At 42.1% G+C, this 23,518-nt stretch overlaps 3 protein-coding genes across 5 annotated transcripts in view; 2 read left to right on the top strand and 1 right to left on the bottom strand.

Moving 5' to 3' along the window:
* Positions 1-1,325: 1,325 nt before the first annotated feature.
* abt1 (activator of basal transcription 1) lies at positions 1,326-7,376 on the bottom strand. 2 transcript variants are annotated; one of them, XM_085145986.1, is made up of 5 exons: positions 7,259-7,376; positions 6,770-7,123; positions 3,056-3,231; positions 2,751-2,936; positions 1,326-2,660 (listed from the first exon to the last, which is right to left on the bottom strand). In XM_085145986.1, exons 1-5 carry the CDS (start codon positions 7,317-7,319, stop codon positions 2,478-2,480), a joined length of 960 nt encoding a protein of 319 aa, XP_085002112.1. In that variant the 5' UTR covers positions 7,320-7,376; the 3' UTR covers positions 1,326-2,477. The 2 variants fall into 2 exon arrangements, with proteins under 2 accessions (XP_085002112.1, XP_085002113.1); XM_085145987.1 differs by having other exon boundaries at positions 7,246-7,302.
* Positions 7,377-8,177: 801 nt separating this feature from the next.
* On the top strand, positions 8,178-11,357 carry rad51c (RAD51 paralog C). The gene is made up of 4 exons (XM_085145974.1): positions 8,178-8,374; positions 8,754-8,994; positions 9,143-9,359; positions 9,448-11,357. The coding sequence occupies exons 1-4, from the start codon at positions 8,257-8,259 to the stop codon at positions 9,946-9,948; spliced, it is 1,077 nt and encodes a 358-aa protein (XP_085002100.1). The 5' UTR covers positions 8,178-8,256; the 3' UTR covers positions 9,949-11,357.
* Positions 11,358-12,459: 1,102 nt separating this feature from the next.
* Positions 12,460-23,518, top strand: part of grm6a (glutamate receptor, metabotropic 6a) — a 39,687-nt gene continuing 28,628 nt past the window's right edge. For both annotated transcript variants that reach the window (XR_014871536.1, XM_085145937.1), the window contains exons 1-5: positions 12,460-12,749; positions 14,831-15,460; positions 20,395-20,611; positions 20,690-20,825; positions 23,343-23,497. Coding sequence is in view for 1 of the 2 variants with exons in the window: in XM_085145937.1 (XP_085002063.1) it covers positions 14,876-15,460; positions 20,395-20,611; positions 20,690-20,825; positions 23,343-23,497 (1,093 nt within the window). In the remaining variant the exon portion in view is untranslated. The remainder of the gene's footprint in view (positions 12,750-14,830; positions 15,461-20,394; positions 20,612-20,689; positions 20,826-23,342; positions 23,498-23,518) is intronic.

Raw genomic sequence — 23,518 nt, 5'->3', positions numbered from 1 at the left:
GACGTAACAACCCGGCACGTGTCCCCGCCCCTTTTCATTTCTTCATATATATTTTTTATTAAATAATATGTAAACATGTTGATTATACAAACAGAGCAGCTAAAAACAACAAGAAATTGTTCCGAAAAGAAGCCAGTCGTTTGTTTGCTATACAAACAATTTAGTTAATAATAAGACACACTTGAATATTTATTTTATTTATTTATTTATTTAGGACAGTGCATGTTAATGAACATAAATGTAAAAAAAAAAAATTACATGAATGTAAACATACCAGATTATAGCCAAGGGCTAATTTCCATCTGTTGTCCTTAAGCATAAAAAATAGACATAATTCATAAAAAATCATCATTCATTCATAATAAAAACTCCATCACCAAACTTACACATACACACCATTCTGTTCCCAAATAAAACATTAAAACTATACAACTCATACATGATCACACACTTGATTTGTCCATAACCAGTTTTTAACCTTTGCCTTAAACAAATTGAATGTCGAGCATTCTCTAATGGGTTGAGGATGACTGTTCCACAGATGGCCACCCTGGACAGAGAGGACGTTCTGCCCAAATGCTGTCCGTCTGTGGGGTATAAACAAGTCTCCTCGGATTGTAGCTCGAGTGGTCCTGTCTGAGCTTTCTTTATGCCTAATGAACTGCTTTAGTGGTGGTGGAGCAAGGGAGTGTAAGACTTTATATATTAAACACACTCTTAAGTTTCACTAAGTTATTGAAGTTCAGTAATTGATGTTTTTTTTAACACATGACAGTGGTGGTGGGAATATGAGGGATATTTTTATACTTTTACTAAATAAAAAGTTAAATAATCACTTTGTTAGTAGCTTGTCACAAACACATAATTTGTTCGTTCATTGTTTTTCAATCTATAAAAAATGACCAAACATGACTGTTAGACCAGCTGTTATGTCCATATGTTGACATAATGTGGAGAGTAACTGGACAAGTGGAGTAATGTCCTTTAAGAAACAGGAAAAAAAAGCCCTGACACAGGTCCTGAGACATGTCTGGTCTTTGAGTTGATCCACTCATCACAAATGGTATCAGTGGAAGTGTGGCTACAAAGGAACATGACTCAAAAATCTTGCCTCAGGTTGTCCAGAGTTTGGTTTAAGTAGTCATCAATACATATGGAGGAGGTCAGGAGAGAGTGAGTGTCTGCAGCCATCTATAAAACAGCCTCTGTTTGGATTTCAGTGTTATTGGAGATTTAGTCAAAATTGATGGAATTATGAATGCAGAAGAGCATCAACATCTTTTGATACATAAATACCATCTGTGTGGTCTCTAATTAGCAACAACTTCATTTTTGAACGTGACAGCGATTGCAAACATACTGCCAATGCAGTAAAAGCTGCATATAAAAACACAATCAGTCATGGATCGGCCTCCCCAGAGCCCACACCTCATCATCACTGAAGCAGTGTGGGATCATCGTCACAGAGAACGAAAGGCAGCCGACATCAAAAGAAGAACTTTGGAGAACTATTCCTGAAGGCTATGCTGAGAAAAAAAAAAGGCGTCATATCAAATATCGAATTTCATGCTCATGAACCCAGGAGTTTATTCAAACTGTTTCCCAATTTCCTAACAAAATATCAAGAAACCAGGAGTGGCTCAAGACCTTTGAATAGTAATTCTCCAGTGATCAGCAGATCCATCCCACAGATTTTGTCCCCAGTGATTTTCTTCTCTCAGAAATGACCTCAGCTTCTGTCCTCAAGCCTGACGACATATGAGCTGATCCCGAAAAGATACCCAGGCAGAAATGTCTGCTCACCAACACCGCATCGCTGGAACAGCTCACAAACATTAACAGAAAATAACACGTGAAGAAAAAATATTGAATCTTTCCTAAATCTTTTAATATAATCCACAACTCCCACTGCAGACTCACAGTGGACACTCACAGGGTAGCGTGTACCATGAGGCCCTGTGGATCTTCAACTGCAGTCAAATATCTTTCTGAAGGTTTAAGAGACCTCGCAGCACCACATTCTGCTGAAGTGAGTATCAGAGAATTTCTGTCAGCATCCTGGATCCACACATGGAAACTTCCTGCTCTGGTTAAACTAAGCTCGTAACGCCTGCTGGAGTCATCACTGGGAAACGAGGCTTCGAGGTGACGACCAATCAGCATGTTTTAGCAGAATGCTAGCATCTTATGAGCAAACTCAACTTTGCTTTAATAAAATCTAAATATAGGTGTTGTGTATTTCAACTCAGACATGTTAGCTTCACTGGGCGCCCTCTTCTGTACCTGTAAGTTAATCACAACAATTTCTATACAGTGAGCTGAAAAGGAAGTGGAATGACTCCTCCATATTGGCTCTCCTCCACTCCCTTTGCTCCGCCCCCTCCCCTGCCAAAACTGGCCTTTGATTGGTTGGGGAAAGGACTCTACACTTTCTACGGAAACATTTGTCCAGGAGTTCATGAAGCATCTCTCTGTTGTCATTGTGACGGTTTGGAGTTGAAAATTTTGGCCAGAAGCGAGACGTTCGATTGGCTCTTCTGCTCCATGAGGCGGGCCTTGTCCAGGTGCTTCTGCAAAGCAGAGTCCTTCTTCTTCTTCTTCTTCATCTGGATCTCCTCCTCAGTCTGGCGCTGAGTGAAGTCCCACGTCTTCTCTTCCACCTGACGATGACAAACAGTTTTAGAGCGAACGTGCGTCTCTGCCTGAGCAGGGCTAACGTTCATCGCTTCAGCTCGTGCTTCAGCGTTTACCTGCTCTCCGTCTCTCTGCCTCTTCTTTCTCAGCTTGTCCAGGTGAGCGCTCTTCTCCACGTTGTTCAGGTAGAAGTTTGTTTCTCTCTTCGCCTGCGAAACTTCAGTCCTGAGCCTCTGGTTTAGGACCGTCTGCTCGTAGGCCAGCCGCTCACTCAGGTGAATCCACTGGAACCTGTGCAGGTACTGGGCACACACAGGTAAGCAGTAGGGACAAATTATTTGACACTATGATGACATTAAACAGCCGTGTGTCTGCATTTTCAGCGTAATCGGTGTGCATTAACAGGGAATAAGAGACCTACCTTCATGCACCACAGGTCAGAGGAGAAGCGCTGGCGTTTCCTGGTTCCCATCGGCGTGTTGTGGAGCGACGTCGCCACTTTCTTAGCCACGCGTTTATCCCTGAACTCCACCCATCCTTCTGTGAAGTCACACCTCCGCAGCCCAGCCTTCTTCTTCCGTTTCCTCACCTGTCTGTCTGCAAGATGAGCGCATCGAACATTAACAGGTGAGAAATATCTGAGGGGCTGTGGTGAAAGCTGCACTTTTCCTCACTTGCTGTTCATGCAGTGGCGCTGACGTGTGAAATCAAAGTAAGTGTTTAACATGGCTGAAACTAGGGCTCCCACGATTAGTCGACTAGTCACGATTACGTCGATTATCAAAATCGTCGACGACTGATTTAATAGTCGCGTCGTTTGAAGCTTTGTAAGATCACAAAAGACGCAGGAATAAGTAGTAGGATTTAAGTGTAATACCGGACTGAAACAGAAGATGGCAGCACTGCATGTACAAGGATGCCAGCTGCCTTAAACCCCGAAGAAGAAGTAGCTGTGTCCCAGAATTCATAGCGTGGCCCAGCTCAGTTTCCAACAATGGCGGCAGCTAGTTAGTTTTAATATTACTCTTATTATTCTTTCTGGGTCACAAAATAAACGTTTAACATATTTTCAGGCGAGAATGTAGCTGTGTAAACCTCAAATATCTGCTCAGTTTATCAAGACACCACATATTTTCAAAAGCGCTCCGACGTTTTCGGAGACGTCTGTTACCCACTAGCTCGATAGCTAGCCGGGGGCAAGGCTAACTAGAGCCGTGAGAACACCGGACTCCCGGTGTTGTGCCAAAAAGTGATTGCCTGCCAAAAACTGATTTCCAATGTTTCTGTGTATTTTTTACATGTAATATCTTTACGTATGTTCGTAAATAGACTTCGTTGAACAGGGTTTACAAAAGGGTTATATATAGAATTAAAAAATTATCTGTTTTTCAAGTATCTTTATAACTCTGTGTTATTGTACTTACATTATAACCAATCCGGTCCTTTATCCCCACTTAAAATATTTTTACAGAACTATTGTAATATTTGCTGCCATTTCTGCTGTCCTGTTGGGCAACTTACTCTTACAAAATACATTTTTAATGTTAATGCGATTTTTGTAACTGCATAAATAAAGGTTATATAAAAGTCACTGCCAAAAACTGATTGCGGCTTCTACCTTGTTACACGAATGTTGCTTGTGGCTCAAGATGACTTTGTCATCCATAATGGATGCATCTGACATAAGTTTCACATATTATAGCCCAACAAGTTACTTATAGCAGTTTAAATACGAGCAATCAGTTTTTGGCAAATACCGGAAATCAGTTTTTGGCAGACAATCACTTTTTGGCACAACACCGGCAAATCGTTTTCAAACCCACCGCCGTCTTTCGCTACTCAGGTTAAACATGATATACAAGTCATTTAGATAACTTAAAAAATGTTATTGTTTGGCTTTTTTTTGTATTTTATTTGTTCCTGAGTGAATCGGTTTGGCTGAGATTAAAGTTATAGTTTTTACACAGCTGAATAAACGTCAAACAGACAGCTGATTATCAGAAGTGTGAGATGCTGGAGAATTTACTCCGGTGTCCTGTTATATTTTAGATAGCAAGAAGTTTATTAAACTTCACCGAAACAATCTGCAAATTTCATTAAGATTTAATAAACTATCATCTTGTCTTTATTTGTAGTTGGCACATACCTTAAACACTTAAAGCTGTAAGCTAATGATAGTTATATAAGAGCAGATGCTGCTGGTGCAATAAGCTGTAGTTTTACGTCCAATGGATGATGATCTGATTAGTCGACTAATCGCAAAAATAATCGGTGACTAGTCGACTATCAAAATAATCGTTTGTGGCAGCCCTAGCTGTACCATCACAGGATCAGGTTAGCCTCTCAGAACTTTACCTGTCCCCCAAGAGGACAGGTGGACCCACAAAACTGGTAGCCACGTTCTCCAACTCCACATCAGACCCACTGATTCAGCCTCAAAGCAGGTGACACGTATTCAGGTTTCTTAATTTGTCACTCATTTGATCTTTGATTGTACATTTTCTCAACACAGATTAGGTCCCTTAAACTTTTTTGGTGATAAGTTTAGAATGTTTATCGTAAAAATTTTAAACATGTTACGTTTCCTATATTTCAATAAAAACAAACCTTTTTGAAAGCAGCTGACTCAGTCTTATAGACATCCAAGGTCTCAATAAATACATCCGTTAAGAGTTTAAATAATGTTTACTAAAGATGTCACCAAACAGACTAGAAGTAAGGATATTTCCTCTATTTATTTTTATTTCAGTTAGCCTCCCAAGGCCCTGACATCTTTGTTAGTTAAAAATCTTTTGTTGGGATGATCAGGTCAGCGGTAAATCTGGAGTCGAGTTATAGAGCAGTACAGACCCGTTGCAGTTCGGGACATCTTGGCATAACGCTGCCTCTTATTGATTTCTGGAGGAGGAGTTCTGTTTTCCTTTTAGGATGTTGTGGGCTGAAGTGAGATGTTCTGAAGGCTGACTCCTGCCCACATGTGATATAAAACCATTGACTGTAAAATTACAGCTCGAGTGCGTTTCGTGGAGTGTTTTATTTCGAATAAAATAACCTTTCAAGGAGAAATAGAACCAAAAAACAAGCAGAATGCAGACAAAAATTCTGCTTTAAACATTTAGTATCGCTCCATAACAAAGGCATCCACACAAGGTTTAAGACTGAGAGTTCAGAGCACTGCCTGTCTGTAGGATATACGGCAACAACACTGTAAGGTGGGTTTTCCATATTTGTTGCACTCAGTTTACTCTGCAGTCTGCAGACACGATGAAGTGAGATGTAAAAAAGGAGAAACTAGAAGTAGTATTTGAAAAGTGAAAATTCCTCATTTGGTTAGAAAATGTTGCTAATAAAATGTCGAGTCCACTGAAAAATGAGTTAATCAAAAAAAGGCCTATTTGGACTGGACCCTCTGGAATTTTTATATCCAGGAGAAGCTTTTAATTGTGTTTTTTTTTTTTTCAGGACATAAACCGAAAGAACGAGATCGCGTATACAAGCGGCAGAAATGAGTTTCCTCCAAAGGGTGGCTGGCCTCTCCCTTAGAGATAGGGTGAGAAGTTCGGCCATCCGGGAGGGGCTCAGAGTAGAGCCGCTGCTGCTCCACATCGAAAGGAGACAGTTGAGGTGGTTCGGGCATCTGACAAAGATGCCTCCTGGGCGCCTCCTGGGCGAGGTTTTCCAGGCATGTCCCACCGAACAAAGGCCCCGGGGCAGACCCAGGACACGCTGGAGAGATTATATCTCTCGGCTGGCCTGGGAACGCCTTGGTGTTCCCTGGATAAGCTGGAGGAGGTGGCTGGGGAGAGGGAGGTCTGAGCTTCTCTGCTTGGGCTGCTGCCCCCGCGACCCGACCCCGGATAAGCGAAAGAAAATGCATGGATGGATGGATGGACATAAACTGTGAAAAATGAAACAGTGACCCTTGTTTCATTTTTTAAAGTCCATCACTCCCAGAAACTTCTGGAAACACCCAGAAAGCACAGAGAGCTGGTACTCTAGATTACTGATCCAGGTACAGTTTGTTTTCGTTCATTCGTTAGTGTTGTGTGTGTATTGAATGAGTATATCTGCACCACATACTGTCTGTGTTATACTGTGGTAGTAATATCTGTGTGTATTCTGGTAGTACTTGTACCTTCAGGCTGTAGAAATATGCGTCCGATCTCTCCGTACACTGATAGCAGGTTCCTCAGCTGTTTGGGGCGGAACCTCGGAGGAATATGACCCAGGTAGATGATTCCGGGGACGCACTTCCTGTCCTGAAATACGTTCTTTACCTTCTTCTTCTTCTCTTTTACCTCAACAGCGTCTTTGTCACCAACATCTTTATCCTCATCATCTCTTCTGTCTGCAGCAGCTCCCTCCTTCTCCTCATCATCATCAAAATCACCATCTTCCCGCTTCTCCTCGTCGTCGTCGTCTTGTTCTTCTTCATCTTCACTCCGAGCAATCGCCTTCGTGTCCTCGTCTTCCTCTCTTCTCTCCATCTCTATAAAACAAAACGTGTTTGCACGTGACTCAGACTGAAGAGATAATCGCGAGAGCAGCAAAACTGGAACCAGAATAACTTCCGCGTGCAGACTTTTTCAAACTAAAACATTTAAAACTCACAATAAATGCTTACTTTGAGATTTCTTTGACGAACTTCTGTCACAGTTACGTTTCACGTGCGCAAACCGTCGCATGTGATTGACGAAACAGAGCGGCGCACTAACAAAGATCAGCTGACAGTTGACTTCCGGTTATGCCTTCAAAATAAAACATTAGGTGGGAGTTGTATAATCTTTCATAAAGGAAAAAAAAATTTCTTTCCCCAGCAGAAAACACATTTTTTAAACAGATTTTTATTTAAATTTATTTATTTATTGTGTAAAATGATGGGAAAGCTGGGGGAGGTGGGCAAAATGTACCTTAAACTCCATAGCATTTTTATTAAAGCTTTAGGTTTTACTTGTTATTTTACTACTACGTTCTGCTGTATTATTATAGCCATCGCTGCCTGACAGTACAGAAATAATGAAAAACTTGTCAATTACAACATTAAAGTGGTATACACATTATTGGACTAGTATTTCTGATTCATTAGTATTTTCACATGCTGAACTTCATGTACTGTTACTTCTGTAGATTATGATATTTACTTAAATAAAGAGTCTGAAAAATCCTTTCTCGACTTTGTAAAATATTTCTTAAAAACAAAATGATGTTTGAATTCTAGTGCAGCTCCACATTTCGTTTAATTGCATACGCACATCTTTAGGACATGGGCGGTTCATGAGTCTAAAAATCTGGCAGTGTTTTTCTCTACAAACTTTAATCTAAGCTGTATTTCTTCCACCTTGTTTTTTCAGTTTTATAAATCCTAGGAACCATGTTCTGACCTCAGTCATCGAACCTTCAGGAAACCTGGCGAAAAATGCTGCAAACAGGAGGATCCCAGATTCAGGATCAATATTAGATGTGTTTTTCGAAAAGTGAAACAAGGGATCATTAACAGCTGAAGGAAATCAAACGGCTCTTATTTTGAAATTCAAACCGGATGTACGTTTTTGTATTCGCGTGTGAAAAACGCACGCCGGTGACGGCGGGTTGCTTTGAAGCTGTTAGCGTTTAGCAGCGGAGATGCAGAGACCGGTGTCCAGTTTGCCTCTGAGCCAGGCTGTGAGGCTGAAACTGGGTAGTGCTGGTTTCCAGCTCACCGCGGACCTATTGGACTTCAAACCGGACAAGCTTAGCAAAGGTACCGCTCCATTTCCCCCCACAGTTCCCAAAAACTCCAGTCAAAATGTGTCACATTTTAGCTCGTCTGTCTTTTAAAGCCCTGCAGCAGTAAAAATCACAGCTAAAACAGGTTCACAGCGTCCTGGTAACTCATGGTTTTGTCTTTGGAGAAGACCGTTTGTAATAAGGAGCAGGGATGGCTGAAAGCTGTTTGTTTGTTTACCTTTTATATTCTGCTGAAATGCAGACTTGTGGACAGGAAGGTGCTCAAAACACTGACACTGAACTGAGTCACGTTCTTCATCACAATAAACATCAAGCCGCTTTTTATGTGAAACACAGCTGAGCCTTTGGAAGAAAACAAAGTACGCGAGATTTATCGAGGAGTTTCATTTCAGAGACCGGCCTGAGCGAAGAGGAGGCTGTGGAGGTGCTGAAGGCTGTGAAAGGTGGAGGGGGAGGCGGAAGTGGTGACGTCTCAGCATCTCTGACCGCTCTGGAGCTCCTGCAGAAGGAGGAGGAGTTAAGGAGCATCGTGACATTCTCCTCTCAGCTAGATGAATGTCTCGGAGGAGGAATCCCTGTCGGGAAAATAACAGAAGTCTGTGGAGTTCCAGGAATTGGAAAAACGCAGCTGTGGTAAGAAATACACACACACACACACACACCATCATCTATAACCTTACAGATGTTTTGGAGCTGTGATGATGGCGTGAGGAAAACAGTCGAGGAAAATCAGTCACCGTGATGTGGATCAGTAAAGTGAGTGATGATGTCGCCCTTTCAGTCTGCAGCTGGCGGTGGATGTTCAGGTGCCTCAGTGCTTCGGGGGGGTCGAAGGTCAGGTGATGTTTATCGACACAGAAGGCAGCTTCCTGCTTCAGAGGGTCACCGACATCGCAGCAGCCGCCGTTAGACACTGCTCCTTATTGGCTGAGGACAATGAGCAACGAGCCGCCATGGAGACCTTCACCGTGGAGACCATCCTGTCCAACATCTTCTTGGTAATGTCTAAGTGATGTATGCAGTGATGTCACTATGCATCTGCAAACTTCTAAAATTCTGATTGGCTCTCTATCTCGCCTCACTCAGGCGCGTTGCCATGACTACGTGGAGCTGCTAGCTGAGCTCCATCTACTTCCTGACTTCCTGTCCCAGCATCCAAAGATCCGCCTCCTGGTGATCGACAGTGTGGCATTTCCTTTCCGCCTGCTCTTTGACGAGCTTTCACAAAGGACACGCCTCCTTAATGGCGTCGGACAGAAGCTAATCACCATGGCAATAAACCATAACATTGCAGTGGTAATCACCAACCAGATGACGACCCGGATCCGGGACGGCCAATCGCACATTGTGCCTGCCCTTGGGGAGTGTTGGGGCCACGCCCCTACAATCAGGCTCCTCCTACAGTGGGAAGGGTCGCGACGTCTGGCGACCATCTTTAAGTCTCCATGTCACGTGGAAACCATGGTGCAATACCAGATCACCCCCGAAGGCTTCAGAGATGCCGATCAATCAGAAATGCCGCACAGCAAACGGCCTCGAATGGACACTGACCAATCAGCTGCTGATCCAAAAGACACAAGCAGCTGATTGGTTGGAAACTGTCCAGTAAGAAGAGACTGATTGAGCATTTGTCTTGTGTGGATTTAATGACACTGCTGTGTTCACACAGGAGGTTCCTGTTTAAATAAAGTTCAGTTTGAGTCCAGCAGGTGGAGACACAGAACTGGTTACCAGTCAGTGGCTCTTCCTGTCTGCGCCGTTCATTCCTGACGTTCCCGAGCAGATGCTGAATACTTCTGCGTTTAGAGAAGCTGCTCTGCAGAAGAGCAGGGGTCAGAGGGTAGAGGGTGGCTCTCTTGCTTGCAGATTCTTCATATTTTGATATGTCGATATTTATAGAGGGAGATTAGCACTACAGACACATCTGGATTCATTTAGTTTATTAAAACATTGTTTCTGTTGTTTCTTCTGAGACGATCTTGTTTTACCCTCAGGTGCAACACACATTACTGTTGTGTTCAATCTTTTCTTTAGGATTGTTTCTTCTGCTGGAAATAGGCAGAAACACTGGCTCATTTCCAGTCCACCCTCTCAGTCCATGATGAGTGTGATTCTGTTTAGAGTGCCTTAATTAAGGGGTGGGGTAGAAATACAGCGGCGAGCTTTGGGATGTCCTCGCTTTTCACTGATGGAAAACAGGAGGATTGATGTGTTAAAGCGTCTTACTGACTGATGACTATGAGCATCAAGCCACAATGGAGACCTTCATGACTGCTTGTAGAAATCGTGTCTGGAATTTTCACCTGTTGAGTTTAAATTTAATTTAGGTCAAGTCAAAAAAAATCTTTATTTATCCCTGAGGGCCAGTTAAGATAAAGTTTTTTGACATGAAATGGATTTATTCTTTTCTTTTATTATTGTGACAACAATTAAAATAATTAACTTCATTGATGAAGCACCTTTCAGAAGCAGAATATGGTCAGATCCAGCCATTTTTGGACAGAAATGTTATGGCCAGGGTCGCCACCAAGGGGGGGCCAGGGGGGCCACTGGCCCCCCCTCAAAATATACAAGACTGTCTATTGGTTATTATTTTTAAACATTTTTATTTTAAACATGAGCACAAAAGACAGGAAGACACTTCACAGTGAGTTGAAATATTGTGTATAATTTTGAATTAATTGTATACAATTGTTTTGTCATGCCTTCACGATTTCCCGTCGTCCCTTCCTTCATTGCGTCCCTGCACTGTTCTGTTCTTGGTGCGCCATCTCAATATTTTTAGTGGCCCCCATATAAAAAAAAAACCTCGTGGTTATGGCTTCAAAATCCAGACGCTAACAGCAATGTCCATCTTTTATATACAGTCTGTCTTTTCTCACGGGAGAGTCCACAGACAAAGCCTGTTGGGGTTACTTCAGGTAGGACATCTGACATAAATACAAATCTAGCAAATTAAAACATGTCGAGCTGCCTGCTGTGCTGTTGTGAATAAGGGAGCAGCTGAAAAAAGTTCTTCAGTGTGTGGATTTTCCACACAGAAGTAAGGAGAGAAAGGGCAGCTAATAAATAAACACCATCTCCCATGATGCACTTCTGCTGACATGATTGGCAGCTGCAGAAATAAACTAAAATAATTTCAAAGAAGTTTTTGTCATTCTGAACTTTTTTATTATTATTATTGTTTTTGACATTGAATATTTACAGGCAGATGTTCCCTAGCAACAGATGTTGTTATCACTACACGCAGGAAGATCAAAGTGGGTTTAAACATCAGGAGGTAAACACTGAACACCTGTCCGACACCTGAGCAGGTAAACACTCAGAAGTGACAGAAGCCAGCAGTGGTGGCTGTCGGTAAACAAAGGGTCAGCTTGGTACATTTTGGGCACTTTTCAGGGCATTTCTTATCACTGCTGCCCAGAGATGTTTCTGAGTTAACGACATTGGACATGCATAGGCTTTATTAAAAGTAGGGTGGTTACTGTTTTCTCCAGCTTAGTGAAGACCAAACAGAAGTCCTTCAGCACAGATTTGTGCCTAAGCTAAAGGAAACTCCAGGTCCTTTTCACTCACTTAAAAAATGTTAATGTTTTGTCATTAATGCTTTTATTTCATCACTCCTGGATTGGACAATTGTTCATTTGTCTTCGTAAAACCTCCCTGGAACATCTTTCAGATGCATCTGGCTCCTCATTAGCTTCAGAGTTCACATTAAGAATCTGGTTTTTAATGGTAGAGCTCCGTATGGACGGTGAATCATCCCCCATCTCTCAGCCTGAGATCCGTGGATTCAGTCTGTTTATAAAAAAAATACTCAAAATCATTCTTTTAAACTTGTTTATAGGTAACTTTTTTGTTGTGAAGCATTTTATATTTACCTTGAAATGTCCTATATAAATAAAATTGTACTTTTTGTCACACCTGACCTTCAGAAATCGACTCTAAAATAATCAGTGGGCTAAATTAAAAAGCTAATAATAAAGTAAAAACATGTTCATGGAGCACACACACCTACTTTCTCGTTGTGTGCTCGCAAAGACCCTCATTAACATGATTCAACCTGATTTGCAGAAACCTTCAAACAGCAGCGAGCAAAACGTGGTCCTCGCACTGCAGGAAAGTCCTCATAAGGATGGTAAAACCAGTGCACGCCGAGCGTTAGTGTGCGTGCTTTAATTAGACAGACAGACAGGCAGGCGGAGAGACAGACGGGATATTCAGTCCGCTGATTGGAGGAGCAGCAGGAGGCGAACCGGAGTTTGACTCAGTCGCCGGGACCAGCGGAGAGTTTACCGGAGAGGAGCGGCGGCTGTCTGCGGACCTGCAGGCGGAGCGGAGCGGGTTCGGGACTGAGCTCGGACCGCGAGGAGAGGGATCCCGCTGCGGTGAGTGCAGAACCTGGTGAAGGAAAACCAGTCAGAGAAAATGATTCCAGCAGAACCAGAGAATGAAACCAGTCCACGATGCAGCAGGACTATCAGGCGAACGCGGAAAACAAGCTGCTTTTATGTAATAGTCAACTGTGAGGGTTATTTTTCTTTTAAACCCAGATTTAACCAGGTTTAACCTCCGGGGAGGAGTGAATGTGATGTGCAGCACGCATTTGGCTGAACTCATCAATATATTTGTGACTTAACTGATCAATAAATAGATACATGAAAGTGATTAATGTCTATGTTCTGATGGTCGCTCTATTATTGTTAACTTTAGATTGCTTTTTTTCAATAATATTGAATTTTTGGGGGATGTTGAGCTGAGAGATGCTTCTCGCCTCACACGCTGCAGATCATTTTTTCAGGACTTCCATCTTCCTCTTTGAAGACTCATTCTGTTGAAAGCCCCTCCGGCTCACTGATAACGGGCTCTCGCTGCTCTCCAGTAACCACCAGGCTCACTGGATGATCCTGTTAATAAAATCTTAATTTAAGATTAAAATATGACACATATCAAACTGACTTTCTACTTCAAGAACGAACCGAGCTGCTGATCCAACATCCTTAATTAAATTCAGCACAGACATAAGTTTCTGACTTTCACTCAAAAGTAAAAAAGGCTAAGTCTGCATTTTTATTTCAGTATAGGAAACAAACTTTTTCCATGAATATAGAGATAATGCTTTAACAGGCAGTGCTTAGTGAGAATACATCATCTGATCATGACTAGATTGCTAATCTAATCAGGAAGTGTTCCTCTGGGAAAATCAAGAAGGAAGGAGGAGGAAAAGATCTGAGTGAAGCTGGAGTCTCGTTAACATGGCTGCACTTTTGTTTCATTTGTGTAAAAAGCGGTTTTCTTTTTTTTATGGTGAGTTTGAAACGTGCAATTAAGCTTATCTTTGGTCTTCTCTGGTGCTTTCATCTGCCACGTAAGATGTGTCAAACTGCCGAAGGAGCAAAAAATAAAGAGTACAGTAGAGCTTAGAGAGCGTTTTATCTGATTCAACTTTAATTTGATTAGTAGTGTGTTAAATGGAAGTGATTATTGGAGTCATTCATCATTAGATAGTTTATTATTTCTAACGGAGGTTTGGAGACTGACACTGACAAAAGGATAAGAGGCGGTGCAAGGTGCAAAAGACAGCTCAGCGGTTTGGAGGCAAAGTTAGAGACATGAGAAGGTTTGGACATGTGCAGAGGAGCAGATATATTGGATAAAGGATGCTGAATATGAAGCTGCCGGGCAGGGAAAAGGAGGAGCACAGAGAAGATTCATGGATGCAGTGAAAGAGGACATGCAGAGTGTTGAGGGGATGGTTTAGAGGGTGCAGTGGAGGTAGATGATCTGCTGTGGTGACCCCAAAAGAGAGCAGGTGAAAGAAGAAGAACAGCAGCTTTTCCTCTGTTCCACTGGAACATTGTGATTGCTAATAAAGTTTATCTCTTTAAAATGTTCGCACAGCTGAAAACTGCTGTGATCATCAAAGAGGAAGTAATAAATCTGACAAACTGAACGTGTGAAGCAACTGTGGGTTCGACTGTAGCCTCAAAAAGCCCCTAAAAGCTCAACTTGTCCTTTCACAGCCTCGCAGAGTTTGGCTCTGACCATGTAACGAAGCAGCCATTTGAGGACCTGTGCTAGTTTCTGTTTGTATTTTGCTTATCACATTTTTGTGGTGATATGTGATAGCACAGCAAACACAAATTGTATCAAATGTATTTTATTTTGTTAATTTCCATCATGGAGGTGAAATAAAGTTCACGCCATCCTTTTGGCCGTTATCAAACCCACACAAGCTGATTCTTCTGACTCTGAACTAGACACATTTATTCCTAATGTAGTGAAATATTGAGAGTTTGCCTCTGTATGCCTACACAGAGAACCAGTCTAATCATTAATGGTTATTATGCAACAGTTCTGATCATTTTCAGGTTATATTAGATCAACCCAGATCTTATTTTCTTCACAAAAACCAGGACAACCTTTGAGTCGTAGAGTTACTGACACTGACTGTTTCTTGTCTCCTCAGGTTTCCACAGCAGGATGAAAGCTCAGCTCTGAACATCACCTCAGTATGACATCATCAGGCCCTGCCCTAGCCTCTCTCCCCCTCCGCCATCATCATCATCATCATTACCTTCACGTCTTCTTCTGCACTTTCTACCAATATCATCTGTGGCCCCGCCTCCTGCTATCTCTCTGCCTCTGGACTGGCGGACAGGTGGTCCAGGTGAGCGCTTCTCACCAGCACTTCCACCCCCACTCCATAAAGATACCAGGTGACATCACTCTGGGCGGGCTGTTCCCCATCCATGCCCGCGGACCCCACGGTGTAAATTGTGGGGAGCTAAAGAAGGAAAAGGGGATCCACCGCATGGAGGCCATGCTGTACGCTCTGGACCAGATTAACAGCGACCCTGAGCTGCTGCCAAATATCACACTTGGGGCCCGGATCCTGGACACCTGCTCCAGAGACACCTACGCTCTGGAACAGTCACTCACCTTTGTTCAGGCTCTTATCCAGAAAGACACATCAGACATTCGCTGCTCCAATGGCGAGCCGCCCATCATCCGAAAGCCGGAGAGGGTGGTGGGAGTGATCGGAGCATCAGCCAGCTCTGTGTCGATCATGGTGGCCAACATCCTGCGGCTTTTCGAAGTAAGAGCACACCTGTCTTTATACAGCATGAATATAGAGATTATAGCGAGTTAGCCATGAAGATGGTTAAAATAACTGGAGGTTGTGAAGTATTGAACTAAAAACTGAGACATTACTCAGTATTTACTCCACACAGAGCAAAATACATCAAATGTTTTGTTTTAGATTATATGGGGTTCATAAACACACTGGTGCTGGAGACTGGTGCACATATGGAGTGGGATTCCTTTAAAGTAAGGTAACGAACAAGAAATCGAGTGGCTATTGGAGTATATGTATCACCGGCATTGTTTGGATGTTAAAGAGCTTCTTGGTGGATTTTCTTGAGCAGTTTGAATTTCTAGAAAATCGTTTTTGAAAAGCAACTGTGGAGGGGAAGGAGTTCAAACACAAAAGCTGGGCAAAATCCCAACATTGTTGGTCAGATTAAATCTGGCAAATCCAAAAATGGAGAGCTTATTGTTTGTTAGATTACAATTACAAAACAATAAGTATAATTTTCCAGTCAGATTAGACTCTGCACAGTTAACAAAGGGATGTTGCCATTGCATAATGGAACAAGAACGCAGCAGTGTGAGGTAAATCAGGTGTAGAAGGAAGTTCAGTTTATTTTATATTATATCGTCATTTACAACAAAAAATTGTTTAGAAAGTTGAGAATTTGTTAGTTTATTCTTTATTTTACTTCATGGTTTATTTATTTCATTTTTGAACGACATAAATTCTTCATGTAAGTGAAATTAAAATGTGTTCATTTGTCTGGTGGTCTGAAAAACACGTACAGAATTAGATTTTTGTCAAGTTCGTTCTTTATTTATTATTTATACAGCTCTGATCCATTCAAAGCAGTTTCTATTTCAAGATAAAAACCCTGGGACTCTACAGAGAGAAGGCCAACTGTTCTGCTATTAGCAACATGAGGGAGAATAAAACACCCTTTTAACAGGAAGCCGCCTCGAGCACACTTAGAAAAGATCATAGGGAGACAACAAACAACATAATAATAACACACAGCGTTGATTTAACCCAGGAGCCGATGATACCGGTGCGACGAGGTGTAAGAATAGCAGTGACAAAGCACAAACTACAGGAGACGAAAAACGCAAAGTTAATGATATTTAATAGTTATTTATAACACATAAATGCAGGGAGAGCAAGAGACAGCAGAGTTGGCTGAGGTGGTGCATTATAAGAAGTCCCCCAGCAGCCTGGGCAATATTGAAGCATAACCTCAGTAACCTCATTCGGCGCTGACGATAAGACCGTGACCCAGACTTTGACCCGTAAAGTTTAAAAAGTACCGGCTCTATCACAGAAGCCTGTTTGCATCATTCTTCATTAACATGAACTAAATGCAGGACTGAGATCCAGCAGGACAAACATGGAGACGAGTCCATGTGTGAGTCTTTGAGGAGAGAGTTAGAGGTTGGATATCAGCAAAAAGGCTTAAAGTTAAAGGTTTATGCAGCCCAGCGGTCCTTTTTTGTGCCACGGACCGGTTTAATGTCAGACAATATTTTCACCACCGGCCTTTAAGGTGTTGTGGATAAATACAACAAAATAAAATGATACGACCAAGAAAAAAACTGTGGTATTTTTTAAATATAATTATAAATTCTGTTTGTAATTGTGTAACTTTATTAGCAGCGTCCTCCTAAAATCCGCCAACAACATGAGATTAACAGCCTCCTCTCTGCCCCTTAGTGCTCTCTGGTCGCTATGGTAATGCGTAAATATTTATTTCAAAATAAGACACACAACTACAACAGGGGAAAAGACCCAGGGAAACTGAGGTAACAACAAAACCCCTCAAAACCATAAATTTCACGCCTGAGCCTGGTTTGGATGGAATACTGAGGTTGGTTTAGAAGCAAGCATCTGTGCTCGGTGATGTATCTGGGCCATCTGCAGGAAGCAGCTGAAGATCAAAAAACTAACCACAGCCTTTATTTATATAGGACTTCATAAAGTATTTAATTCTGAGAACTAAAGGAATACAAGGCTCAACAGAGCTGTGAACCTTTTGTGTTAAAAAGAAGCCTGAAGTTGTTCTTGGTTTCTTAATGATGAATGAGTACACGGGTATTTTTGAAAACGGAGATTTTCCGTTTTCGTTTTAAAAAATAATCCCGTCCACACGTAAAACGCAGAAATGAAGGAAAACGCTGCTAGGAACATGCCAAAGCAGCAGGTGGCGCTATATTCCTAACCGTGTAGAAATGTTGGCCAATCAGAAGTCTAGAAGCCTCGGTGGGAAATAGTAAACAAAGCTGGGGCATAGAAGCAGAACCGAGTCATATGTGTGGAGGGACAGTAACTGTGTGTGTATGTAAGCATTTAAACACTGCAGAGAGAACAATTAACAGTAACAGTATTGTAGAAATTCATTTCACCGAAACAATAACGTGGCGCACAGTGTGACGTCAAAAAAGGCGCACACCTTTGACGCTGCGTTTTCTTCGTTTTTCTCGTCCACACGTAAATGCAAAAACGGAGTTTTAGAAAATATCCACCCAGGAAAATTATAAATAAAGTTGTCAAAAAAAAAAAAAAGAAAAGAAAATATCCACCCTGGCCGGAGTTTTTAAAAATCTCTGTTTTCAGTGACCGAAAACGCCGTTTATGTGTGGACGAAAGGTGCAAACGCATAGAAAAATCTGCGTTTTCAAAAATACCCGGGAACGTGTGGACATAAGTATACCCGCCACCACAACTTCTATAGATTAGCATTTTTGAATTGTACAATTTCTCTGAGTTTTTTCTTTTGGTTTCAAAGGGGCTGTGTCAACTTATGTAGGAGTACAATTTAGATCACCGCTCTCTGTCATATATCAAGAGTGACGGTATTATAATAATTAAATGTGGTGTCTGGCTTTCATTTTCAGTATCTATAGTTCAGGTTTCCCATTTTGGGTGCAAAACTAAGAGCAGTCAAGTGTAGGTTGATTGTGCATGTGTGTTGCAATGGTGCTTTTTGCAGATGCCACAGACAAATTTCACTCATGCATATACAATATGTATGTATCTTCTAGGTGTGGAAGGTGAAGACACCACTATCTTAAAACTGACTTCCTTTTAAGAGCTTTGTGGCCAGCAGGCAGTGGCTCTTGTTAGAAAAACATGAAAGGGCATTGGGTTCAAAGGTTAGTGCAAAGGTAAGAGCTAATATTTCAGGTTGGAGGAAAAGGTTTGGTGAGGATGTTGAAGGTTGCACATGCTCTTTTAGCAATAGTTTTAGCTCATCTTCTTGGTAGTAGACTTCTGCAGGATCCCACAGTATTAAGGCTGCACAGTATTAATGTTGGATGAAGCCAAGAACTTTCATTCAACCAGCGCACGTAGAAAGACGGCTAGAAGAACAAAAACAGTGAGGAACAGGGTTCGTTTTTGGTCTTTTGCACTAGAAAAGAGCATATCATAGATAGAAACTGACTTTGGAGTTTTCATTTGGAGTAAAATAGATCATAAACAAGGTGTGATTTGTCATTGAAAAGTTGCTTTCAAATGATTGTGCAGTATTGTTTAGTTTCTCAGTCAGATCCGCCCGTCTTTCATAAAGACCAAGATAGCAACGGCGTTGATTTTACAACCTAGTAGGTGACGTCACGACGATCACGCCCATGTTTTATACACAATCCATAACTTCTTATATCTATAAGGATGGCTAATCTGGTTTAACATACACTCTTAGAGACAGACAGGTACAGTAGGGCAGACGGTGAATGGATGAAGCAGTCTGGTTGGTGGATTAATGTTTTAAACAGACACTTTGTGTCTGGATGACTGACTGACTCTAATGAAAGCTTTTAATGACTCTGTTACGGGTGCTCTCTGTGTGCGTTTTTGTGAAGATGTGTCCTCAAATTAGGTCAGATTTTTAAAGGGTTTTTGGGAGTTCGGAGCCGGGTTTGAAGGTTCAGTCTAGAGCCGGGTTTACACTCCTGACTGAGTCTCCGTGAACCACACACACGTGTCACGGGTTTATTTTCAGCAGCTGAATTTTAAAGCAAACCCCAGCAGAATACACGTAATCACACATTACAAACTTCAGCTTCTGGCACATATGGAGCCCCATCTGTATTAAATCATGACTGTTATGTTTCGACTGATGAATGGAAAGTGCACTGAAAGCCATTTTCTCCATTTACATACTTTAGGCTCCTTCCTCACACGATGGATGCATTGGGGGCGATTTGGGATGGGTGTCTTGCTCAGAGACACTGCTGCATGTATACTAGAACAGCCAAGTGTCAAACCACCAACCTTACAATTATAACCCAATTGATCTCACACATAGCTACCAAATTTAGCAAACTGGTCAATTAGCTGCAAGCAGCGTTATCTGCGTTAACGCCTTCTTTTATAGAGAACCGAAAGCTGAGAGGACCCGATCACCTGCTGAGCACAGACCTGCACACCTGCTAGGTGATGTCACAGAGAGTTGGTGGGGGGTTGGTGGTGCCATGGAGCGTTCCTAGGTGCTCACTGTTGACATAAATTAAGTGCAGAGGAAAAAGTGAAGGCTGTAAAGTGAGACTCAGTTCATGTCTGTTTCGCTCCACTGAGGCTTCTCCCTGATGATGATGATGATGGCTGTCATAACGAGGTCTGCTCTCATTAATGTGGAGACCTTCATTATTTTGCTCACAGACACACACACACACACATACACACAGGCGCAGTGTTGTGCGTTAATGTGATTGTTATTCTGTTTATTGAGGCTCTGACACACATTCTGCTCAGCTGTTACACAACATTAATCCTCTATGTGCGTGCGTGTGTGCGTATTGTGTTCCTGGCTTGTTAAACTCCAGCAGTGTCTCCAGTCTGACCAGTGTGTTTAATTTAACCTGAGCGCTGACTGTCAGGATAAAGGACGCGTCTTTGACCAGATTCTGTTTAAACCTGTCACCTGTTGGATGATTGTCTCTCAGATCCCTCAGGTGAGCTATGCGTCCACAGCTCCGGAGCTCAGTGATAACAACCGGTACGACTACTTCTCCAGGGTGGTTCCTCCGGACTCATACCAGGCTCAGGCCATGCTGGACATCGTCAAAGCCATGGGCTGGAACTACGTGTCCACCCTGGCCTCGGAGGGTAACTACGGAGAGAGCGGAGTCGACGCCTTCATGCAGATCTCCAGAGAGGCTGGTACACAGAGCTTTCTTTTAACTCGCGTGTTTTTCCTGATCTGTCCATCTCTTGGTAACCTCTTTCTTTTTATGTCAGGTGGGGTGTGTATCGCTCAGTCGGTGAAGATTCCTCGCGAGCCGACAGCTGGAGAGTTTGACAAGATCATCAAACGTCTGATGGAGACGAGTAATGCCAGAGGCGTGATCATTTTTGCCAATGAGGATGACATCAAGTAAACACACAAACAAATTCCCTTTTTATTGATGTAGCAACAGTTCACAACAAGGTCCATTTCACACCTGACTTATACTGTATGGTAAAGACCATGAAGTAGAGTGAACGACAATTACACAATCCCCAGTGAGAAAGCATTTGGTAACAGCGGGAAGGAAGAACTCCTTTGTAACAAGAAGAGATCTCCAACAGACCAGGGGCAGCCATTTCTGGTGACATTATAGGAAGGTTCAACAATCCTATGGGAGCTTAACCCTTTAAAACCGGTCGGAGCGGGCACGCTCTGTTTTGCGTAACTATTTTTAAATCCCGGTAGCTCTGCAACCACGTGAGCTAGCGCAATAATTTTTTTTGCATATGAAACCTGAGGAGTTGTACTTACATCTTATGCCATCAGCTTGTCCTCGGTCACAGTTTCCTTCCACATATAGCTTTGCAAAAACTGCATAAAAAGCGCTTGCAGGAACAAAAACATAATATTCCAGAAACACGCTTTGCCGATCCGATCAGCTGTTCATAACACTTCCTACATTGGATTAGAAGTCAGCGCGAACTATCACATGTCTGCCATGACCTGCCCGAAACTGGAAGTGACGTCATTTTCGCCGAAATGTAGTTTTTTACCGTCCGGGCCTCATGAGCCTATACTGGTGTTTTTAAAAGTTATGTTTGACTTCATGACTTTCTGTGTCGTTTCTGGGATGCTTAGGACTCATATTGCACTGCTGGAAATAGTTTATTTTGATGCATATGCTGCTTTTTTGCAAATTTGCATTATAATATTTATTTTCGTTTTTCCTGCAGTGTATAAAAATTGGTGTATTTCAAAAATAAAACTATGAAGGCACTCAAAATAAATTTCCTGTGGTGGGAAACTATTTTGTGCAACTTTTTTGTATTTACAGTTTTGAGGGATAAGCCTCTTAAATTTCTCTAACTAGAAATATATGTTAAAAAAACAAAAACAATTTTCAATTTTTTTGTAGTTTATTCCACTTTTTTGCAATTTATGTAATCACTATGCACTTAATTCATACATATTATTAAAATCTAGGCTGTAATGGTTGTATTGATGTATAGCAACTTGAAATGCTCCCAAAAATGGCTCCACGGGATGTAAAAATATAATATAAGCTCTGGCGGACTTGGTTCTATGGTAGGTCTTAAAGGGTTAAATAAGGGATGCTTTGGGATCAGCTGATTCAGCACTTATTTTAACCTTTAATAAAACCCAAACTGAGAGCTGGTTCCACTGATAGCTGAAGGCTCTGCCTCCCATTTTCCTTATTGAAACTCTAAAGAACCATAAGTAAGCCTGCAGTTTAAAAGCGAAGCGTTCTTTTGGTATAATATGATACTTTGAAGTCTTTGAGACACAATGGGGCCTGATCATGAAACTTTGTATGTGAGGAAAGTGATTTAACAGGGAGCCAATGAACAGAAGCCAATATGGGACACATATGTTCTCCATTTCCAGTCCCTTTCAGTAATCACTGCAGCTTTTTGTGTCCACTGAAGGCTTTTCATGGAGCTTTTAGAGCAACCGGATAATAAAGACTTACAATAGTCCAGCTTAGAAACAAATGCATGAACTATTTTTTCATCAGCACTTTGAGACCAGATGTTGCTGATTTTGGCAATATTGCACAGATGAAAGTGGCAGTCCTAGAAGTCTGTTTGACAAAAAACCCAACCTGAGCACAACTAAGTCCATTAATCCTTTTACGTTTAGTCCAGATCAGGAGTTTTGACCAACAGTAGCAGGTGATTAGACACTATGAAAAACCAGTGACCTCCAAAAACCACCAGCAGATATTTTACAACATTGTCATAATATGAAGAACTTATTGGAACTTTTCTCAGGTTTAACTGATTTTATTTTACTTCTCAACCGTTTAAGGTTGATGGAATTTGAAGTGTTCTGAAAATCTTGTTAATGCGATAACTCAGGAAGGAAGTCAGAATTTTCAAATTAATACCATAGTTGCATTTATTAAAAACTTAGATGAGTTTATAATAATAATGGATTGGATTTATATAACGCTTTTCAAGGCACCCAAAGCGCTTTACAATGCCACTATTCATTCACTCTCGCACACTGGTGGAGGCTACAGTTGTAGCCACAGCTGCCCTGGGGCAGACTGACAGAGGCGAGGCTGCCATATCGCGCCATCGGCCCCTCTGGCCAACACCAGTAGGCAGTAGGGTAAAGTGGGTAAAATGTCTTGCCCAAGGACACAACTACCAGAGCGCGGGGATCGAACCGGCAACCTTCCGGTTACAGATACGCTTCCCAACCCCCTGAGCCACGGCCGCCCCGATACTTACAAGAGTTTCAATCTCTTTGACCTTGACCTCAAGGTCAGAGGTCAAGTTTTCTGGAGAATGAGGCGACTTTGAAATCGATACCATATGTGTGTCTGCTCAGAGGCTGAGGAGCAGCAATGGCAGCGGACTCATCCTCATGTGTTGTCACATCACTTACTGTCTGATTCTTTCTGTCTCTTTCTGGTAGGCGTGTCCTCGAGGCAGCAAAACGTGCTAACCTGACGGGCCACTTCCTGTTTGTGGGGTCAGACAGCTGGGGTGCAAAAAGCTCACCGGTCACTGAGCTAGAGGATGTTGCCGAGGGTGCAGTCACCATCCTGCCGAAGCGGGCTTCGATTGACGGTAAAACCAAGAAAACAAAAA

This window comes from Neolamprologus multifasciatus, chromosome 20 (assembly GCF_963576455.1).
Source record: "Neolamprologus multifasciatus chromosome 20, fNeoMul1.2, whole genome shotgun sequence".
In the NCBI taxonomy this organism is placed as follows: Eukaryota; Metazoa; Chordata; class Actinopteri; order Cichliformes; family Cichlidae; genus Neolamprologus; species Neolamprologus multifasciatus.
The sequence above is the reverse complement of the archived record's forward strand: the minus strand, read 5'-3'. Positions and strand labels throughout refer to the sequence as shown.